Here is a 23,927-nt window from a genome sequence, read left to right as displayed (position 1 = left end):
TGCATTTTAGGAAACCACTGTGAGTTGCTGTTAGTTTTCAGCTATCATCACTCACTGAAAAGTCAGAATACAAAATTGGAAGGGACCTGGGAGATCTTCTAGTCCCACCCCCTTTTTAAGCAGGAGATCTTGTGTCATGTCAGACAAATGATTGTCCAATCTCTTCTTAAAAACCTGCAGTGTTGGAGCACCCCCAACTTCTAGAGGCCAGTCTGATTAATTGCTTTCATCATCAGGAAATTTCTCCTTAGTTCTAGGTTGCTTCTCTCCTTGATTAGTTTCCATCCGTTGCTTCTTGTCCTCCTTCGGGTGCTTTGGAGAATAGATTGACCCCATCTTCTTTGTGGTAGCCCCTGAGATATTAAATTTCATGTCAGCTCCCTAGTCCTTCTTTTCATAAAACCTAGATATACCCAGTTCCCGCAACCATTCTTCATATGTTTTAGTCTTCAGTCCCCTAACCATCTTTGTTGCTCTTCTCTGCGTTCTTTCTAGAGTTTCAACATCTTTTTTATATTGTGGTGACCGAAAGTGTGGTATAAAGTCAGTCCCATTCATTGTAGTAAACACCTAAAAGTGCAACCTTTTCATTTTCTGTATTAAATACAGTACATTGTGTTGTTTAAGTGTTCCCTTTATTTTTTGAGCAGTATATATATATATATATTCCTTGATAAGATTAAAAATGCGAATCCCAGGCATATTAAAATTAACAAACTAAGCAATGTTCGCTTAGTGTGTGTGTGTGTGTATGTGTAATGGGAAACCATTAAAATGTATCCTTCACCACTACAAGACTTAAAATAGCCATCAAGCTGGACATCTTTCGAAGAAGATTAGACAACTTTATGAAGCACAAGGATATTAATAGCTGTGGATGAGCGACGGTATGCTTGAGAGGAGAGAAAGGATGCTCTTGTTCTCATTGTCCAAATTCAGGGATTCTTGTAGAGAAGAGTACAAATAGTCCTTGACTTACAACCGTTTATTTAGTGACCATTCGACACTTACAACACTACTCAAAGAAGTACTTATGACTGTTTTTTCACACTTACGACTCTTGCAGCATCCCCTGTGCTGGCTCAGTATTTCTGGGAGTTGAAGTCCACAAGTCATAAAAGAGCCAAGGTTGCCTACCCCTGGCCTAGTCCCCCTCGGACCGCCTGGAACAAATTAACAAGGAGTACGGAGGCACTGCTGTATCTGCGGAGTTAACTCACAATAACCAAATCCATTGGGAATTTAGAACCGGAAGGACCCTGTGAAGCAGAGTTCATAATTGCCAGGAATCAATGTTCCCAAACAGGAGAAAGCCATCTTAGTACCCTCCAGACGTTACAAGCATTAATTCCCGTTATCCCAAGCCAACATGGCCATCGACATGGGTGTGTGAGAGTTGTAGGCCAAAACAACTGAAGGGCATCAATTATGTTCTCTTCTCCCTGTACGTGAAAGTTCCTACCATAACGTTCTCCACAAGTCTCTCCTGAGGTAACTCCAGGAAATCTGTGGAAAAGTGAATCTGATGATGTGATTAGGTCTTAGGAGCCCCCTCACAAGTATACTGGAGTTGTTTGCCTTTGAACAACCTCGAGGCCGCTAATAAGTTAAAACAAATGTAATAAAATGAGAATTACAGCGTCTCTAAAAGCAAAGCAGCTGTTAAAACAGTTGGGCATCTTCCAGCAGTAAAAACATGTCAGTACAGCAACTTAAAAACAAATCAGTCTTAGTATTTTAAAAGTATTCTTGGTCTCAAAGCTATCAGGCAGAGGGCTGTTAAGGAGGAGACAAGGGCCCCCCCAGGATTACAGCTAGACCTCCTAGATGGCAGAAGTCATGATACTTCTGAAATACAGCCCTCTATTTTTTGCATTCACGGTTCAGAAACGAGAGTTTTCCTTTCATTAGTAGCATATTTAATCTCAGATTTGCCGGCTGTATGAAATATAAAAATAAAGCAATGTCACGTACGCTTGCTTTCTATAGAATTTAAAAAAGGAGGGAAGGGAAGGGGGGGGGAAAGGAAGGAAGGAAGGAAGGAAGGAAGGAAGGAAGGAAGGAAGGCATTGTACATTTCTAAAAGTTAACACACATCTGCATGCACGCGCCAGCTTTTGAGAATTTTCCATGCATGGACACCGAAGGCATTATTCTGTTCAGCAGCAGAACAGAATTCTTTTCTCCCTTAGAAATGTATAGCCACAAATCAAATGTCAGTTGCAGATAGATGTAGTGGACAGCGTGAATTTCATTTAGAGACATCTCACCTTTTTTATTAAAAAAAATAGATAGAAATGAATCTGAAACCAAAGGTGAAAAACAATGTCACCTGACCAAACTTAAATTAGTTTTTGAAATATTTCATACCCAACAAAGACCGAAACAGATCTGCATGTTGCAGATGCTCCTTCCTTAGGAAGAGTCAGTGTTAAAAAATAAAATAAAATGCTACAGCTAAAATCTAGACGGGGAGACCCTGATGCTTTAGCGAGAAATCCTTTTCTGAGAGAGATCCCTCCAGTGCCTTTAAAAGGTTGCCAAGGTTACTGTCCCACCAACTATCTCCCGCTATAGCTGCCAGGTGAAAAGTTTTCCAATCAAACGCGATGCTTTTGTTTCTCAACCTAATAGCAAATGGCAGCCATTGAGGAGATGGTCAAAAAAATGACCAAAGCCAATAGCAAATCGGTATCTCTTTTCTATCAGAAGATAGTAAAATGTATGGGAACACAACTGCCTTATCCTCATTCTCCACTTGCTATAGAGGGAGCGGTTCACATTCAGTGAATTGACCAAAAATTAACTCTGATGGGCTGCCCTTGGTTTCCTGGAATATTGAGGGAAACCATTTTCCTTTTGGGGTTTATTCTGTACCTATGGCTTAAATCTGTTGCAAGAAACATGGTCCAAGGAGCCAATAGCGGCTCCTTGTGTAGGGCTTCATTGCCCCATATGAGGTCCCAGAGGTTGTGCCCTAGGAGACCTTTCAGCGGTGATCTCAAGCAGTCTGGAGATCACAGACATGCAGCTTAAACCTTGTGAGATTTAGTATCAATAACTGCCTGATCAAGAGCTTCTCATTATATCACCCTTCCCCCTTGCAGGCTGTCTTACTTGAGTAATACCCATCGCCAAACTCACTGGGGAATGGCCTAAAAGCGCTCATAGGCATGGCAACCAGTGTGAATGGCATTGGTGCAATAATTTGTCAATGCACGTGATCACTGACATGGATTCTGATATTGCCATGACTTCTTGCTCACATCTGTGCTATGTCGATCATCTTATGGGATTTAACTTGTAGAATTCAACCAGTTGTTTGTCTTCAGAAAAAGAAATACCAGTAATCTATGAAAGATTAGGCCTGGTGTTTAAATTTAGCAACCCTCTTTGTGCACATGTTGAAAGCAGATCATGAGTTCTCCCACAACATGGCGCCAGTTGAGCATGCCCAACGAGGAGGCACCCCTTTACCAAAAACCAAATGGGTGCAATTGCTACAGATATTTCTCGAATACTCCTAGATGCTTTGTATAGCTTTGTCTGACAAATGGGCACACTCTGAAATAAAGCCCTGAAATTTTGGTGGGCCTGGAGCAGACTGACCTTTTGCTGTGGTTTTATAGCAGACACTTTAAAAAAAATGAAAAGAACCTCAACATGTATAAAATGGAGTGGATGTAGCAAGTAGGTTCCCATAGGCATGCACCTTAAATCAGACTCTCTCTGATTTCCCATAGGTGTATAACTTAAATCAGACTCTCTCTGATTTGAGTTTAAGAACATATCTCAAAGCTATGGAAGACTTGGAGGAGGGGTATAAAGGGACTCCTCAGGTATCAGCAGTGTCATAGTTGTCTGATATCCCTCTCCCCCCACACATACACAGAATTCTCCACTTGACAAACTCCATTGAAATGAAGACCTTTCCAATGCAATATCCTGTAAATAAGATCACAGTAGGAATGGTAACTTGGACAGCCCTAAAGTCTCCTGTGATTTTTTTAAAATTCCATTTATATCCCGCCCTTCTCCGAAGACTCAGGGCGGCTTACAAGCTTACAATCCTTTGGCATTTCAGCCTGGAATTCTGATCCATCCATATTTATCTATCTATTTTGGATCTGACTGGCTTTTCACTAAAGAAGAAACCTTGCATCAAGGCAGCTAGGTGCCTCTGCATTTCAACTTGCCTTTAGATTAACGGGGAGAGGTGTTACTTACAAGTGAGTAGATGGAGAAACGAAACTTCTTCTATTCAGCTGAAGACCGTGAGAGCCTGAAGCCTTGTCAAGGACACCAGAACAGGTGTGTATTTGAAGCTGACGATTCCCATAACAAAGTGAACTTGTTGATATGGATTACGTAAGACGTTGGGGGTTTGGCTGGAAAAACTATTCTTAAAGTCTATGAATTGGTGTGGGAACCTGAGAGTTAGTTATGTTTCAACATAACCATGCAGTATATTCAATAAACAATAAGGTTTTCAGAAACAGGAATGAACCTGGAGTTTTATTTGGATTCTCAAGCTGGATGTTGACACCTTGGTTCAATTCCTCTAGTTAATCCAATAGGATGGCTACTACATTTGTAAGCACAAATGTCTGTGAAAAGTCGTGATGAGATCAGAACTTGTCATTGTTCATATCTGTTGACCTGTCATTGCACAAATGACACAGTTGTCTACAGTACTTGCACCATGATCTCTAAGACAGGTACATAAGTCACCTCATCTCTTCAAAACAACATGGCACGTTTGTTGTCATTTGCCCTCCCTGTGGAGGCCTGTGATTGTAACAATAATTGCAGCCTCCGAGAACATTGTGCATTAGATGCTCTTTTCTTCTGCATGTAGACCACTTTGCATCCCCATTAACTCCGAGGATTCAGTAAACAGAATGGAAGCCCTGCGTCATAAATTGTTATAAAGGGAATTCTTTCCCCAGCTTAATTAAGAAGCTAATGTCCAGGGACTGGCTGGTTTAAACTGGGTCTTGGCTTGATAGAGGATACAGGATTTGTAGATTGGGTTGTGTTCAAAAATGTCACGAGAGTGGCATTGAGGAACAACAAATGAAGTGAATAAAACCATCTACTGACTTGTAAATGCAGTGATTCCTTTGAAAGATTTGGCTTTCGCTTCGCAGGTGCACCTGGATCGCGTAAGCATCATATAATCTCACACAGAGACCTACACATACATAAGTGTGTGTGTGTGTGTGTGTGTGTGTGTGTGTGTGTGTGTGTGTATGAATGATCAAACCATGTCTTTCATGTATTAGAACTGAAAGTGGCAAAACCAACTCTCATCTCTGATTGATGAATACTCATATGTTCTCCTGGATAGAATGTGAGTATATTGAAAATGCTCCATACATTGGCTGTGCATACACAACACATCTAAATTGGATTATTGAATTAACCATAAAAGCCAGCTCTTCCAAACATTTTGGTAAAGTGTAGATTCTCACTGTAGGGATAAACCTGTTAAGCTGATTGACATATCAACATCATTAATAGCAGCATTTATTATATTCTTATATAAAAGGTTGTTTATATCCTCCTTAATCAATCAGAACCTCATCATATGTCCCCTGCAGAGTTTGTAGTCCTTGGTGCTCTCTGAGCTTGGTTGTCTGCTTGCAGATGTCTCATTACCCAACTAGGTAACATCGTCGGCATAAGGGAATGTAGAGACTGCTCTCTGTTTATGTACAATAGTTAGTGAGGATGTGGTTTTCTTTTTGTTAGTTCTCTAATTAGGGTATTAGATGTATTTAATGGTTTGTATTTAACGATGTATTCAAACAGAAGAGTCTGAGAGGCTTAGATTTAGATTCTGGCACAGAACGGGGTGGTATGGATGGTCTCAAAGGATCCTTTCAACTCTAGGATTCTGTGAAATAGAACAGGCACCATCTCTGCTCTCTGAAACGCAGTGCTTGTTTTCCTTTCTCAGCATCTATCACAGACACTCTCTGGAATGAGTCCAGATATGGATCATCATCTTAATTTACACGTTGCATCCACTGTTTAGTAAATGATGCAGACCTGTAGTGGTGTTAATTATGATTAAAAACATGTTTGTTCTTCTCTCTCTCTGTCCTACCAACCATGGAAACTGATTCATCTTGACAGGCAAAATGTTTCAGCACCAAATTTGTCTTGGTCATGAATCTATTTAAAACATTGGTGCTTCTACTCAGCGTTCTGTAGACAGTAACATTGAGGGGGGATATGGCAAACCTGTCCTACATGTTGGACCATTATCCTGCTCAGTCTCTTCACCTTCCCATATTTAGTTGTCAGATATAAAGGAAGGTTCCCAGAAATGCTACCTGTATTCAGACATTCAAGTCTTGCATGGATGCTAGGATCACACATCAGGATATTTAGGATCTGGCCATGTTCCATTACCTCTTGTCAGGAGCAAATAACCAGGAGCATTCATAGAGTTCAAAGCACGGAAGAGTTTATTGTTGTTATCAATACACAGGAATCTGGTCAACTAACAGTCAAAGCTAAATTGGCGCTAGATAAGAGTCAATGGAGAGGGATGCAGTGGCTCAGTGGGTTAGGATGCTGAGCTTGTCAATCAGAAGGTCGGCAGTTTGGCGGGTCAAATCCCGAGTGCTGCGTAACAGAGTGACCGCCTGTTACTCGTCCCAGCTTCTGCCCACCTAGCAGTTCGAAAGCACGTAAAAATGCAAGTAGAAAAATAGGGACCACTACGGTGGGAAGGTAACAGCGTTCCGTGCGCCTTTGGCGTCTAGTCATGCCGGCCACATGACCACGGAGACGTCCTCGGACAAGCGCTGGCTCTTCGGCTATGAAACGGAGATGAGCACCGGCCCCTAGAGTCGGAAACGACTAGCACGCATGTGCGGGGGAACCTTTACCTTTACCTTAAGAGTCAATGGAATTCAAGGAAGGTTGGACTTGTATCTCTTATACCAACGCAATGACTCCAAACTGATGACATGTTTAACCCTGTCTTTTAGCTCAGATGTGTACCTCTTAAAGGACATTCCAGCAACCTTTAATCCAATCATTTTTTTATCTTCTTTCTGCTTCCCCAAACTCTGCCAATTCTGTTCACATTTTCTAGTACAAGGGTCCCCAACCTGTGGGCGACAGCCCACTACCGGACCATGGCCCACTGGCCATCGGGCCACTGGACAGGCTGGCCAGTGCACGCACTCACCCCCACTTGCGCGAGCGCCGCGGTCACACAGTGAAAATGGGGCACCATTCAGCCTAAACGGGGCATTGCACAGCGAAAATGGGGCAGGGCTAGTGAGCATCACGTGGGCGCTAGTGCTGCCCCATTAGCATTCACGTGCTTACAGTCCCATTTGCGTGCATGCGCATGTACAATGTTTCTCCCCCTCCTTTCCCTCCAGTCCGCCAACTGGGAAATGTTGGGGACTTCTGTTCTAGTACGTCAAGCCCAACATATGTGAGTTGGTCATCACTTGTGTGGAACGATCAGCTTTTATTTGATCGAAGACTGATTAGTTATCCTCACAGACCATGATGCTGTTAGCATTTCCAAAATTGAAATTTGAGAACATCTATTTTCTTTCACTTATTCTCAGTCTTTGTATTTCAACAGTTGTACAAGATTAATGGAAAGACTTTCTGTTCTTGTTTGATTGGCATGTCCTTGGCCTTTGTGTCTTTGTTATGGTTTTCCTTGACTGGATCGGTTTTTCAATATTCTCTTTGTATTGGATCTAGGAGGGGAGGAAAACACTATTTAACACTGGTTAAAACTACCTTTGTCTTCTTAATATTTAGCACTCCTATTTAATATGAGTTTACTCTCTATTTGTAATTTCATTCCAAGCTCTTCCAAGACCTTTTTATTTTCATCTACCTATCTGAAATGGTTAATGTTTCAGCCTCCTCTTGATTCCAGCTGTCATCTTCTGCAATCCTGCCATTTGTATAAAATATTTGCTGCATAAGATAAAAAAAGATGGAAGGGAAATATCCAAGTGTAAATAATTTGTTTGGACATTATGCTGGAATATAGGCTTTCCTCTTCCCGTAATACCGCTGAAGGATCTCTTGCCCAAAGGCCTTGTAATATGTGAGCAGGGAAGAATATTTATGCTCTTTGCCCACCCAAGAAAAGTTTTAATAACTGAGAAAAAATAAATAATATTAATAAAATGCAATGGGGATGAATCTCTTGAGCCCTCCCGGTTGCTTCTGACACTTCCAACTTCAGCGGAAAAGATTGAAAGAAAAAATTGTCACAGGGCAGACGGCATTTTTTTCCATTTATCTACTTATGTAGGAAAGTGATAAGGCATCCTATTTAGGGTTGACTGTGTGTATAGCATCTAGCTAACATTTTTTAGGTAGAAGGGAAAAAAACATTCAGGAAACAGGATATAATTACCAAACAAAATATTCATGTCAAATAACCTTGATACCAATTTTTTTAAAGGACCTTTTGGAAACCAGAATTAATGACGAGGTGGAAAGTGTTTTACTTGCTGAAGCTCTTCGCCATCTCTCTGGTGAAGCCATTAAATATGTAACACCAAGCGGTTTATTGCAGTGGCCCTCAACCTTTTGGGCACCAGGGACCGGTTCCGTGGAGAGAGGTTTTTCCACAGACCTCAAATCCCAGAATTCCGCAAGCAACCTGGTCATTGATGACAATTTTGGGAACTGAAGTCCACCCTCTCCTTAGATGTTACTACTATTGGCCAACAGTGATCTAGTTACTGTACTACATGAAGCAATAATCTCTTAGGACAGAGATCCCCAACCTTTTGGGCAACAGGGGTTCCATGGGTAGAGGTTTTTCCATGGACCGGAGGAGGCATGATATTGTGTGCTGCCTGCATCCCTTTTGCTTCTTTGTGCGGACTGGTTGCTGGCATGCCACTGCCCGTACTGGTCCACGGACCGGGGGTTGGGAACCCCTATCCTAGGATGTCTTTCTTATTTGAGGATTATTTTTACTGAAATGAGAAAAAGTTAGCCCTCCCCACAGACAAATGTGCAAACATCGGTGGGAATTAAACTGTTAAAGAACGTGAGTTTCCAAGCAAATTAACTTCCACTTTTCCAAAACTGCTTGGTATGTCGTGACCTGTTACAGCTGCTCTGCATTCTGGAACGCTGTCATTTCTAGAAGATATATCTAGAGACAGGATATGAATTGTACCCCCTTTCAGTCAATATAGATTTGAGGTCATCCTTGTAAAGGGTGTGGAATTTACGATGGCCCAGCTGACACACATACAGCTGTACCGTTGAACTCCACTGTAATTACGCCACGTTATATTAGAACATATGATATAATTTAACTTGGCATAAACGCATCTTTCTTTGCCTATGCAAAGCTCATCGTTTTTGCAAATTACACATTTGCACTAGTAAAGATAATTCATGGCTTGGCTGTAAGCATAAAAATGATGGAGCATTTCCTCTTTTTTTGGCTCCATCATTGATCTTTCGGATTTTTACTGTTTGATAACATGAATCACGTTTATTAGCCAAGTGCTCATCATAAAGAATGTAGAATGCTTCTCTGCTGTTATCTTCAATTAAGATACATTTTTCCCCCTGCCATTGTCTCTTACATGTCAATGAAATATTATGGATTCTAATTGGAAATCAAGTTAATGAATTCTTGGCATTGTCAATAATCCAGACAGACTCTCTCAACCATGCTTCCCTTTCACCAGTTTGCAAAATAATGTGAGGAGGAGGAATAGAGAGAAAGACAGTCCTTTACAGTAGAAATCTCCTAACAGTGATCACCCTGTCAACAAAAGTGCGTATAGTCAAGGCTATGGTCTTTCCAGTTGCAATGTATGGCTGTGAAAGCTGGACCATAAGAAAAACCGAGCACCAAAGAATTGAGGCCTTTGAACTCTGGTGCTGGAGAAGACTCCTCTGAGTCCCTTGGACTGCAAGGCGATCAAACCGGTCAGTCCTAGAGGAGATCAACCCTGATTTCTCTTTAGAAGGCCAGATCCTGAAGCTAAAACTCAAATACTTTGGCCACCTAATGAGAAGGAAGGACTCACTGGAGAAGAGCCTAATGCTGGGAAAGGTTGAGGGCAAGAGAAGAAAGGGACGACGGAGAATGAGGTGGCTGGATGGAGTCACTGAAGCAGTAGGCGTGAGCTTAAATGGACTCCAGAAAATGGTAGAGGACAGGAAGGCCTGGAGGAACATTGTCCATGGGTTCGCAATGGGTCAGACATGACTTTGCAGCTAACAACAACAGTGATCTGAGGTATATGTAAAATAAAAATTGCCATAGGGTTTAAACCAGTACATCTCAACCTTGGCAACTTGAAGATGCATGCACCTCAACTCCCAGAATTCCCTAGTCAGCTACGCTACGCCAAACTAAAGTTGCCCAAGTTGAGAAACGCTGGTTTAGCGTGTAGATAAGATTAAGCAGTGTTTAGTTCTTGCCTATTTTTACACCAAGGGAAGAGACTTGTGAAGAGTTGGCCAGGTTCAAGGGAGAGAATGAATTTTCTTCCTGGATGCCTGTAAATCAAACCAACCTTTATAATGGTCATAGGCCAACATAAGGATGTCAGTAGGATTATATATTTTGCCCGTATATAGATATTGGCAGTGTTCACTTGTTGCATCAAACGTTAATAAGATTGATTTTTCTTTGGCTTAATGTACACTGGAGAACCATTCATTGGTGATATATAAACCATGATTCAGGGTTTAGTCTGTTCTGGGAGCCCAGCCAGGGGTAGCTGTTAGTTCAGTAAAATACAGTTCAACCATGACTGATTGCAACTTGTGATGCAACAGACGCAATAAAAAATGTATCCAACCAACTGCATTAGATGATAGAAGATTATTGAGATCTGTTAGTCTATGCATTTTATCTGCAGCTCACACACCCCCCCACACAAAAATCTAGATGCTCTGCCTGGATTATTGAAAATTTGCTAAGAAAGCCTAATGTGTAGAAAAGGCTTTATGTCAACAGCACTCACGCACTTAACTTATTTTCATAGTTTTCGGATGAAAAATAAATGTGCTCCAGTTGGTGGATATCCTTCCCTCCTTCCTGCTTAGAGATTTGCAGATTTTGTTAAATTCTCCTGCTGTAAATAACACAGCAGGCTCTTTCCACACAATTAGGAGGTTTGCAAATTAATTACAGTTGAAAGGAGTTACAAACCAGAGCTCCTGATTGGACATCATGTAAGTACTGGGGCTAGCTGCTTAGATCCAGATTGTTCCTTTGGCTAGACACGTGGTGACCAGGCTGAGATGTACAGCGGACTATCATCAGCATATTGATCAGTAGCTTTAAATGTACATTATTCTCATATTGGTTATGTCTTATGATTTTTCCTTTGTGTTTTATTCTGGTTAATTGCCTTGTTTTATTAATAATTTCCATGTCTCGGTGGTCAGTGTTCCAATTCAGGTGGACTACATATCCAAAGTGGTCAGTGTTCACCCCCAAAGGTTGATGGGTGTTCCATTATGGTTGTTGTTGTTGTTGTTATTAATCTGTTCACAACAATGTGAAATAACAGCTGCCGGTTCTTCAGCTGATGTTGGCCTTCATCGTCATTGTGATGTTGTAATGTATCGGTGCAGTAAATATGCTGATCCAAGCAATGTGGCCTTTTGTAATGGACTGGTGAAAATTTTGTCAATGAACAGATTTTTTAATTGTCCTCCATGATTTCTTAATAACCATTGGGACCACCGAGTCCGGTTTACATCATAATCTTTCACTTTTGTTTTTTCAGATCAAAGTAGTGTTAGTTAAGTATGTAGTCGAATCCCGAGTGCCGCGTAGCAGAGTGAGCGCCTGTTACTCGTCCCAGCTTCTGCCAACCTAGCAGTCCGAAAGCACGTAAAAATGCAAGTAGAAAAATAGGGACCACTACGCTGGGAAGGTAACAGCGTTCCGTGCGCCTTTGGCGTCTAGTCATGCGGCCACATGACCACGGAGACGTCTTCGGACAAGCGCTGGCTCTTCGGTTTTGAAACGGAGATGAGCACCGGCCCCTAGAGTCGGAAACGACTAGCACGCATGTGCGGGGGAACCTTTACCTTTACCTTATTTATTAAATTATTTTCACTGAATCAACATTTGGGGTCGATGAACAATCTTCAGGAAGGGGTTGAAGACTTGAAGAGTTTGGGGATCCCTGAGATCCGATTTGGGGTGGGTCATCTTTACTTCAGTAAAAACAAAATAAAGAAATGGGAGAAACAGTCTCATGATTCTACCAGGTGAGAGGGGGAAAAATTGTCAGAAAACCCCACATATGTCAGCTGCCATCGTATGCTTGCTTGTGCTTTCCTGCTATGTGGTGACAGACCGCCATGAACTGTGGGGAGGGAGAATGAAAGGGGGAATGCTTGGGGAAACAAAAGTAAGTGCTGTATCTCCTCGAGATGCTGCCTCAAGCTTACCCAGCTGGAAAGAGAAGGGAGCCACATACCAAAACTATGCTTGGACTGACTGTTGTGAAAACATCTTACCTGAACGTGATTGGTTAAATGGGGGTGGGCAGTGAGAGGCAGTTAAGGGAGGGAAAAGTTGAACTTAAGGATTGTGGTGCACGATTCTCAGTTCTGGCTTTGCAATACAGCAATACACTTAATCGCTAATAAGCTACACCTTTCTCAACAGATGGCGCCAGGGATTGTTTCTATTTAGAGGCGTACGTTGTGGCAGGTTCAACTAGCTTTCTTTAAAAGAGGGGAACAATCAATGTTCTGTATGCTGCTTTGTTTTGTTTTTTAAGGTGGAAGTGAATCCTCGTGGGATAAAGAGAAGCTTCAGTCACCGATCCCGACAGGATCTCATCACGGGATTAGCCACGCGGCACTGTCGGGGCAGGCCAATTTGGCGAGCGCCCATCCACTTAGTCCTTTGCAGCAGAACCATCTGCTCACAAACAGTACGTATGCAAACACAAACATCCCAGCATCTTGGTGTGTTCAGAAATGTCCTGGGGCCGGCCCTGCCCTTAAGCAGAGGGAGATACTCTCTTTAGCTGCCATTTCTAATTTCATTTCACCGCCAAGAAAAGGATGAGGGACATGGAATAGTCTTGCCAGGTGCCCAAATAACCTGAGTACTATATTTTTTCACCTAGTGGGGGAGGCAGAACTATTGATTGCCCCACCTTAAACAGAATATGTGAAGAAAGCTGGAAATGGAACAATATGGTCTAGTGATTAAGGCACAAGGCTAGAAACCAGGAGACAGTGAGTTCTAGTTCTGCCTTAGGTATGAAAGCTTGTTGGGCAACTTCGGGCCAGTCAACCAGGAGATGGTGAGTTCTAGTCAAGCCTAAGACATGAAACCCGAGTGAGTGACTTAGGGCCTATCACCAGGAGACTGTGAGTTCTAGTCCTACTTTAGACATGAAAACCAATTAGGTGACTGGGCTGGTCACTCTCTCTCAGCCCAACCAATTCAGAGGGTTGCTGATGTAGGGAGAATAGGAAGAGGAAATAGGAGTTACATTTTCCAGCTTGAGCTATTTATAAAAGTAAGAAAAGTAGAATAAAAATAAAAAAAACTATTAATGACTTGCATATATTTTCTTTCCACACTTTTCTTGTGAAAGTGTGGATTGGTAAATTGTTGGCTTCTAGAGGGCCTGATGAGATGGTATATTTGGAAATATGAGATGTCCAAGCTTCTCCTTTCTATACATGACCCCCCCTTTTTTTCAATTATCCTTTTTCTGGAAGACCTCAGGCAGTACAAGGAAGGGGACTCGAAGTCTTAGTTTTGCTTAGCACCTGGTTTGGGGAGTGTGAATCACCTCCGTTTATCTCAGGATTTACTAAGATTGTTGGAAGCATCTTTTGAGTAACTTCTTGGTAGCTGTCTTTACCCTGGTTAACAGTGAGTCATGTTAAACTTTGGGGAAGTGGGTTGCTTCCCACACTTCATTAATGCAACCCATTTGGTTATTTCAGAATTATTTGGTAGTTAATGTATTGTGCTAATCCAACAGATCGGTTAATTTGGGAACCAGCTAAGCATGTTGCGTTAATGGAGCCACTGAGATGTTGGCATTCAACAGGCAGTTCTCTAGTGATGTCCTAATCTCTGTGGGGCAATGAGGTCATTAAAAGCCAGTCATTTCAATCCCATTTTAAAAATTTATTCTAGTATTCAATCTTTTTTCTCCGTCTTCTCTCTTCTCCCCATGCATTTACATTTGGAATTTAGGGGGGGGGGTTGTTTTGTTTTTGTGCAGTATATGCTAATGGAAACTTATCAAAGAGAGATGCAATCTAGAATTAAGGAGAAATTTCCTGTCGGTGAGAACAATTAATTAGGTGAATCAACCTATTGTCCAAAGCACCTGAGAGCAGGGCAAGAAGCAATGGATGGAAACTAATCAAGGAGAAATCCAACCTAGAAATATGGAGAAATTTCCTGATAGTGAGAGCAATTAATTAGTGGAACGGCTTGCCACCAGAAGTTGTGGGTGCTCCATCACTGAAGGTTTTCAGGAAGAGACTTGACAGCCATTTGTTTGGAATGAAATTGGATCTCCTGCTTGAGCAGGGTGTTGGACTAGAAGACCTCCAAGGTCCCTACCAACTCTGTTATTCCGTTATTTTAGTGTCACCTACATTGGGCTGTGATGTTCCTTAATGGAAAATCAGTGCAAACATTTACTACTGAACTTAGCTGATTATGAATAGTCCCCTTTCTTTCCTTCTTGTGTCTTGTGTTTACCCAAAACAATGAAAGATCACAATTATGTCTGATGGAATTTCCAATTGTTTATAAAATTGGAAGTGGTGAACTTAGACGGGATCCTTTATTCATTCTTCCCAGCCTTGTTGAATGGATCATCATCACTGAAAAAATAAGAGTTTCCTCTTTCCCCTCCCTCTTGCCCATTCCCCAACATCGAAAATAATATATTTTACAAACAAGAAGAATGTACCCAAGAGTGCCAGGGGAGATAGGAAAAATGTTGTGAAATAATGGCGGCCAATGAAATGTGTGAGGAATAAGATGTGCATTCTGTCATCTTAACTTGAAACCGCCTTACCTGTGAAGACAGGTGGTTACAGCTTGTTCTCAATGCATATATTTTTGAGACCATCATTGTGATGCTCATCATGGAATGAACATTCCAGATTTCTAGGGAGCTTTTTAGCATTTCACAGTGGCGCTCACATTAACACTTTGTCCAGTTGTCCATATGTGGTTAGGGATAGCCAGCTCTTTCCTTTTAGACGCCTTGCATTATAAAAGCTAACTTTATTGTTACTGTGATTGTTAATGTTTTTATTTTTTAAAAATGTAATTGTAATGTTTTACGTGGCATTTTTATTGAATGAGCATACGCTGCTTAGAGTCGCCATGGGTGAGGTGGGCAACATGTAAGTTTAGTAAATAAATAGCAATAACACTTAGACTTATATACCGCTTCACAGTGCTTTACAGCCCTTCTCTAAGTGGTTTACAGTGTCAGTTTAGCGCCCCCAACAATCTGGGTCCTCATTTTACCGACCTTGAATGGATGGAAGGCTGAGTCAACCTTGAGCCAGTTAGGATCGAACTCCTGGCAGTGGGCAGAGTTTGCCTGCAATACTGCATTCTAACCACTGCACCATGCATACATACATGCATACTTGCTTATATCTGTTTGGTGCACTTGTCAGTATTGTCTCGCGCAGCAGAAACCACTGCCCAATCTGCTGTATATCATTTTATTGCTGTTGTTGCTGCTGCTGCTGCTTTGTCAGTTGTCTTCCATTTTGTGATCGGAGTGTTTATCGAATAAGAAATAATAGTTCCTGATCTGCAGAAGGCAGGCACATTTTTCTTCTCTTTCCTCCTCCCCCCCCTTTTGTAAACCTTTTTTGATATATTGTCCCTTGAAACAAGGAAGGGTTGTTACATTCTGTTTGTCATTTGCATGTTGTTTGCATGTCAATCGGATTGTCAAGAGATGAGCAACCCAGTTCAGACAGATGGTGTCTGGAAGCACTAAAAACTCTACAGGGTAGAAGGAAAGATTACGAGACTGCAGGGGAAGAGTTAATGGGTGGACAAAGACTGCCATTAGCAGTTGACGTGGGCTGGGTGAAGTGAACGAAACGAGAGATACCGCACACATTCTTCCCAAACCCATCACAGCTCTTGGTGTATTGTGTAAAAACAAACGTAGATGTAGATGCAAGGATTTTCCCAGCGTCTCATCTTGCGTCGTATTGTCTTCCAAAAATAAGTATTCCTCAACTGATGACCACGATTGGGAGCAGATCGTCCCCTGTTTGGCCAGGCAGTTGTTAAATGAGTCCTCTTTGCCATGGTTGTTAAGCAAATCCCTGAAGTTATCAAGTGAATCATGCGGTCTTTTAAAGGAATCCAGCTTTCCCGATTGACTTTGCTTGCCAGAAGTCAAGCCATCAAGTCATCCATCTTCACACTGAATCTTTTGAGTCTTATCAAGTCAAGTCGCAAGGGTCTTTTGAAAGATGCCAATTACAATATTTCTATTAGGCGTTTGAAACGATCAGAAAACTCGAGCAAACAATGAAAAACCGAGATTAATTCTTCCTTGTGGCAGGTTGCATGGATAGAGAAGTGTCTTCGTTGTTAATGTGACCTTCAATTATATGTATCTAATTTCAATCCGGGGAGATAACACCACCACCCCCCGGTTTATTTCTGTGTATTAAAAAAAATTACCTTATTTTTCTTCTATGTATTAATACAAATTTAGCATTCTTATTCTTGAAGCTAAATTTTAACTGGAAAACATAGAAAATATTTCACGCTCACTACGGTCCTAACTGGCTCATTCCATTGAACCTTCACCCTCTTTCACGGGTGAAAACCCCTGGAAAATCACTGCTTTTAAATTATTTATGGCCTGCTCTTTTCACGTTTCAGGGATAGATCTGCCATTTATGATGATGCCCCATCCTCTTCTTCCGGTTGGCCTACCTCCTGCTTCTGTCGCGATGGCCATGAATCAAATGAACCACCTCAACACTATTGCCAACATGGCTGCAGCAGCGCAGATGCATAGCCCACTTTCAAGAGCCGGAGCATCAGTCATAAAGGTAAGGCTCTGAACATAGTTGGTAGTGGGTTAGATGATGTCACTTCCGCAGGAAGTAACGTTTCACTTAAGCACCTTTCTTCCTGCGCTCAAAAAAGCCAGCTGGAGAAATATATATTGTATATTGTAGGAGAAGAGGCAAAGCCTGAAGGGTGAAGTCAAAAGAGCAATGAAGTCCACGTCCATCTCCCATTGATTTCTGTTAATTCTTTTTTTTTTAAATGTTTTATTGATTTTTAACATAATCACCTTAATATTTGGTAAAGAGGGTGTTGTCTGGGTTAGTATTTAAAAAACAGTCAATAACAATTAATTTCTATAATTCTATAGTCCATATAATGGCTTTGCTTGATTTTCTCTTCTTCCAGTAATGTTCTCTTTTGCCAGCCTTAATACAGTTCTTCTTATGTGAATAAATGACAATTAAATATTTACATTTTCCTCATGTTTCTGCAAATAATAACCACATCAATATAAAGCTTCTTTTCTAATTGCCTCGTCGTAGATCCTGTTTACAGATAAATTCTGTTAACTCTTATCCAGCACTAATTTAGTGAGATTACTCTCAGACGTGAAGAAACAGGACCACACATGTTCCACAATATTAAGGTCCAGTTAGGAAGATTTATTGCTCACATGCATACACAAGAAACTAGTCAACTAACAATTAGCACTGAATTGGCACTAAAGAAGAATCAATGGAATTCAAGAGGGGTTGAACTTAAATTGTTTGCGGGAATAAAATACTCCAGGCTGATTCCTCTCTTGACGCCCCTCCCCAGGCTCCTTTATGTATTTTATGTCTTCCTGATATTAGAGGTTCCTTTCTCTCATGTTAGGAGGGATTGGAATGTGGTTGACTCCATCATATAAAAATGAATATCGTATGTTATGAACAAGAACAGAAATGGACACATCAAGGAGGAAACCACAACAATCAACAACAGAGAACTTCACAAAGTAGGGAGTTTGCATACAACACTCCCTGTGAGAAGACCCAGGTGTTTTAACCCCTCTGGAAGAACAACAAATTTGGGGTTGTGTGGATCTCAGGGAGAGTGTTGTTCTGGAGGGTGGCTGCCTTCCAAACTTCATGGGACCTGTTGGGTCTCATGACCTAGTGGTTCTATCATGCCCTCTTTCCTAACTTTCCTGGCATGGATGCCTCCAGGTATGAGACCTTCAAATCCCAGCATTCCTCACTGCTGAGAACTCCAGATGCTCACATTGGGAAAGGCTGATCCAGCCAGTTTTGGAAGTGAAAACGATGATCCCTCAGACCAGCAATAAAGGAATGCAAACCAAGCATTCCCACAGACTCCACCAGAGCATCAGAGCTTTGTCTGATGGCACCCAGGCAGAACCTTTCCATGAATATCTTCATTCGGCCATTTACCTTTCAAAGCCCTTTCTATAAAGCTTTCACCGACCTGCTTCTCTGCCACCAGAAGATCTCGGCTCCTTGAAACTCTTTGAATGAAATGATTTCGTCCTCTACCCCATCAATCACATTCGCCATCCAGAACGAAGCTGTCTATCTCCATCTCCTCTCTGCAGCATCCCCTCCACCTGTCTCTCAAAAGGTGCCTGCTCAGCAAAGTTAACATTTAGTACTCTGGAAAGAAATGTCATAACTATGAAATTTGATTTCCTCCGAACAAGAACACTATAAATTAAGCAAAGCCACGGTAGCCCGGTTGCAAAAGTCTTCCTTGCCATCTATAATGTAACTTAATGTGATTAGCAGCTCCTACTACCACTTCCATAGTTAAGGATGCTGTCAAAAATTCTGTTATAAATCTCTGCCTTCAGGGATTTACAGTCCCGCTGAGAAAACTTTCTCACTGTTTGAATCTGGTTCGCTGGGATTTATCCGCAAGATCAGAATTTTAAACAAAACGTCAGGTGGGTTTATTTTACAAAAATCTAAAGTGGATGGAATGGTTAAAAAGAATGGCCTGCTTTGGGGAAAAGCTGATTTTTTTTATTTTTTTAAAAAAACCAAACAGTTGAAATTAATGGTCTTGATCAAGGTTGAACCTTCCCCTCTTCCACACCTCTAGAAATGACATGTTTTTTTTTTGGCTAAACAATAAACTAAACCGCTAGTCTCTTTTTGGTATTTTATGGGAATTGGGGAGAGGGATTAAGCCTTATCTTTGCAAGGTTTAAGATGACAAGTTTAACGCCCTGCTTAAAAAAAAACTCAGCGGTTCTTTCTGGGACATACAAAACCACTCTTTTCATAAGTAAGTTTCCATTTTTTTCCTCTATTTGTTTGCCACTCTTCATTCCTTTTCTGTGAAAATAACCTGGTCATATTATTAGCTCAGTGGTCTGTTAGCCTTTTGTTATTGGCTCAGCCGTTAGCCCTTCTATTTAATAATAAATATAGTTCTAACAGAGACTGGAAATAGCACGTCTGCCTTTTAGCCCTGGGAATGTCATTGAATCAGTCAGACATGGCATCAGAAAAAAAGGACTGTTTTTGTCATGGAAAGGAGATTGCAGTGAGCTAGATGGAGAGACTAAGGGACGCGGTGGCTCAGTGGGTTATGACGCTGAGCTTGTCGATCAGAAGGTCGGCAGTTTGGTGGGTCGAATCCCAAGTGCCGCGTAACAGAGTGAGCGACTGTTACTCATCCCAGCTTCTGCCAACCTAGCAGTTCGAAAGCACGTAAAAATGCAAGTAGAAAAATAGGGACCACTCTGGTGGGAAGGTAACAGCCTTCCATGCGCCTTTGGCGTCTAGTCATGCCGGCCACATGACCACGGAGACGTCCTCGGACAGCGCTGGCTCTTCGGCTTTGAAACGGAGATGAGCACCGGCCCCTAGAGTCGGAAACGACTAGCACGCATGTGCGGGGGAACCTTTACCTTACCTTTAGATGGAGAGAAAAGGCGCTGTTGGTTGAGAGGAAAAAAATGTAGGGCGTTTTTGTCCTGTTCTAGAAGAAGTTACCCAACTAGATGGTCTGGCATGGAAGGTAGTGCTTCTAGAACACAGTTCTACTCCTGCCTTTCAGAGAAGGCTGAGTTCCCCTTTGAAACGGAGTTGTGGAATTTTTTCTCTTCAAGGATGTAGGGCAGGGGTGTCAAACTCAATTTCATTGAGGGCCGCATCAGCATTGCGGTTGCCCTCAAGGGGCCAGGTGGGTGTGGCCTGGGTGGGCGTGGCCTACTGGGTGGGCGTGGCTAGAGTGCGTATGGCCTACTGGGTGGGCGTGGCCAGCTCTACATCGTTGGCATCAAGGGTGCCTATGGGGGTCTGGGCAGGAGTGGGACAGATCTGAGGGTCTCTGGCAGAAGGAGGGCCTCTGGGCCAGGGCCAAGGCAGAGGGGGCCGTTCCCTCACTGTTTCCAGGATGGCTTCGCGGGCCACATGAAACCACTTCGCAGGCCGGATCCGGCCCCCGGGCCTTGTGTTTGACATGTCTGATGTAGGGAGTTTGCTTTTGCTAACTTGGACCACTGTTCTGGTTGTCCAGTGTTGCAAACACTGTCTGGCCTCTGCAGGATTTTCTTTTTTTTTTTCCCTGTCCATGTGAGGCGATGGAAGAGATTGATTTTAATTTACTAAAAGATACAGCCGTATCTAGAGTGAACCTAGATTGTTCTGCGTTTCAACCAACTACAGTACTGAAGAGTTGGAACCCATCGTCCTCTTTTCTTCTGGGCAAAAGGGGGGGTGGGGTTGGGGGGAGGTCTTTCCAATGGATTTCCAGACAGGATTTACACAGTAAGCTGACCCATGGTTTGGTTCGCTCAAGTTTACTGAACACACTTCGATTTGCCCAGCTTGCTGACCCTCGGAAGTCTGGTTTAGGAAACGCTCTGGGTGGGCTTCACACCAGGTGCAAAGCCCAACCTAAACCAATTACTTTATAGCTTAAGCCAGGTGCAAAAGAATTCGGAGGGGTGTTTCTCTCCCCCCCCCCCACTTCTGAGTCTCAGCTGCGAATTCAAAACCCTTCGCCCTATTTTGGGCTGTATGATTTTTGTTCGGAAATATTTTATGGCCAACTTTAAAGGCTAGAATTTCTTGAGGAAATTGACCTCTCCTTTTCATATTTCATTGTTTGTGTTGTGTTTTAATTAAAGTGAATGGAGAATAGAAAGTTTGTAGAGAAGTGCCTCCCTTTTTTGAGATGGAAACTGGAAGATGATAATGAAACGAGTTCTTTTTTTTTCTTCAGCTTAGTCAGTGTCTTTTCACAACAGGTAGTGACTGCCAATTCAGAACTAGGCAGACGTTATTTGGACTACGGCTCCCATCCTTCAGCCTGGCCAGCTGATGATGGGATTTTCCTGCCAGCAGTATTTAAGGAACCATATATATCAGGGCTGTCCAGTCTTGGCAATTTTAAGACTTGTGGACTTCAACTCCCAGAATTCCACAGTCAGCTTGGCTAACTGGGGAATTCTGGGAATTGAAATCCGCAAACCTTAAAAGTTGTCAAGGTTGGACACTCCCGATATATAGCCTATTCCAGTTCTTCTGCATTTTTTTTGTGTATATTCATGGATTGACTGACGTGTTCCCCGTTTCCCTAATAACACAGTAAGCGTCTGAATATTGTAAAGTAGTGATCAGGAATTATTTGTATTTTGTTTGTGATTGACTGTTTATCAGGATCATCTTATGTTCTGTTAACTTGCTTTGCTGTTGTTGTTTATTTGAGCAGGTGGCAGTTAACAACTTGGTGAGAAATGGTGAGAAAGGGAAATTAGTAAGTGAGCAGCTGGTATTAAAGACTAATTGATGCTGAAAGTAGAGTTAATTTTTCAAGACACATAAAATACCGTATATGTGTCAATTTCTATAAAAGACTCTCTGGATGGGCCACAGTTCAGCATATTGTACATGTAAGTGATCCTGTGTTTAGTCTCCTCCCCAGTTCAGAACGTAGCAAATAATGGGAAACCTTTTTGCTGATTGGATTAAATGATACTTGGAAAAAAATGAACCAATTATTTGTCCCTCTCCCTACATGGCTGATTGTCAATTTAGAATAGAAAATGATCCCTGCACACATTAGCTTTATACATCCTACTAAATACAAAGTTGTAGGCTATGCCTGTGAATACTGAGCCAACAATACTGAGCAATATTAAGCCTGTGAATATTGAGCAAATATACAATATTTATTGCTCAATTTGATTTGACTTGATTTCTCTTCATCTCAGCTTTGGGTGGCTTATCTTCATGAAGAAGTTTGCTAAAAAGAACTATCATATATTTTCAATTCCCTTTGAGAAGTCCATCTTGAGATGGTCAAAAGAACTGAACAGTCATGATGCCATCTCGTCCATGAGATAAATAAAAAATGTGTTAGGACAGTTTCCTTGCTCACTCTTTTCCCCCATAAAATCAGAAGTTTTGTGGTTCGCTTTTGACCCTCAGACCAAATCCTGGACTGGCACATTTCCTCTGTAGTTTTCTGCTTCCTTTTTTTCATTAGGAATTTTAATGCCCTGCCCTGCAGCCTATCCGTCTGATTGCAAAGTAGAAGAAGCATGGAAACAAACTGGGTGAATATAATTTCCAATATTCCAGAAAGAACTGAAAAACATTCCTGTTGGCAGAGAAATGCCATTAAGTCCTTTAGGAACTCATTAATAGATTAACATTTGGGCAAGTAATTATAACTGCAGTGCAAATAAAAATAAACAAGGCAAGCCAGTAGGTCACAATTGCTCTGAATGTTTGCAGATCGATACTGTGAAATATCACATCTGAAGGACAAAGGTCAAATGGATTGTGCCAACACTAGGTAACCTGTGCATAGACACACAAAAGAGAAGGGGAAAAAAATCTGCTGTAAGGTTGGCAGCGTTGATTACTGTGAATGGGAGGTGGGCCAATTTTGAACTATGATGAATAAAAATGGTATGCTTCTGATGTTTTGGATCCAATACATTGGGAACTGAGAACAGTAATGCAAAATATCTGGAGCACAGTCAGCTGGTTTATTGAATTTAGTAAAGGTAAAGTTTTCCCTGCCCAATCGTATCTGCCTCTAGAGCAGTAATGACTTACAAAGCCCTACATGGCATGGGTCCGGATTACCTACGGCAACACCTGCGGCCGGCGTCAACCTCCCTCCGTCCAGTGCGCTCCCACAGAGAGGGCCTCCTCAGGGTGCCTCCAATCAAAGAATGCCGATTGGTGGTCCCCAGGGGGAGGGCGTTCTCTGTGGGCGCGCCAGACCTATGGAACCGCTTGCCGGTTGAGCTCCGGATGGCCCCCGACCTTCGCTCCTTCCGGCGGGATCTAAAAACTTATTTATTCGAGCAATCCGACCTGGTCTGATGGGTTAGGGTTGGGGTTTTAATACGTCTTAATTACTGTTTTAACCTTGGGCATTTATTTAATCGCTTTTAACTTTTATATACTGTTTTGTATTTATTGCCCTGTATACTGCCCTGAGTCCTTCGGGAGAAGGGCGGTATAAAAATATAAATATAATAAATATAATAATAATCCTTGTTTCTTGGCCAAGGGAGCCAGTCTTGTCCAAAGACAATTTTTGTGGTCATGTGGCCAGTATGGAATATGGAAAGCAGCAAATTGTAATTATCCTACATGTAAATTTACTGCACAGAACTATGGGAATAAGTTAATGATTTATTGTTTGCAAGTTGCTATAAAGCCCAATAATTGTACAATGCTGTTGTTGCCACTTGGCCTTTTCAGATAAGAAAACTATGTACTTCAAGGTAACATTTCTGACTTGCATTAGTTTTGATTTTTCAGCTTGACTGACAAGTCACTGGAAAGAAGGGTATAAAATTGCACAAATGCAGTTTGGCTGCTTATCACTTTTTCATTTCCAA

At 41.9% G+C, this 23,927-nt stretch overlaps 1 protein-coding gene across 1 annotated transcript in view; it reads left to right on the top strand.

The window, feature by feature from the left end:
- DACH2 (dachshund family transcription factor 2) overlaps positions 1-23,927 on the top strand; it is a gene marked incomplete at both ends in the record, with an annotated part of 260,062 nt that overhangs the window by 185,653 nt on the left and 50,482 nt on the right. Inside the window, 2 exons of the mRNA XM_083372037.1 lie at positions 12,783-12,938; positions 16,919-17,091. Coding sequence (XP_083228163.1) covers positions 12,783-12,938; positions 16,919-17,091 — 329 coding nt within the window. The remainder of the gene's footprint in view (positions 1-12,782; positions 12,939-16,918; positions 17,092-23,927) is intronic.

This window comes from Vipera ursinii, assembly GCF_947247035.1.
Source record: "Vipera ursinii genome assembly, chromosome: 12".
Classification (NCBI taxonomy): Eukaryota; Metazoa; Chordata; class Lepidosauria; order Squamata; family Viperidae; genus Vipera; species Vipera ursinii.
The sequence above is the reverse complement of the archived record's forward strand: the minus strand, read 5'-3'. Positions and strand labels throughout refer to the sequence as shown.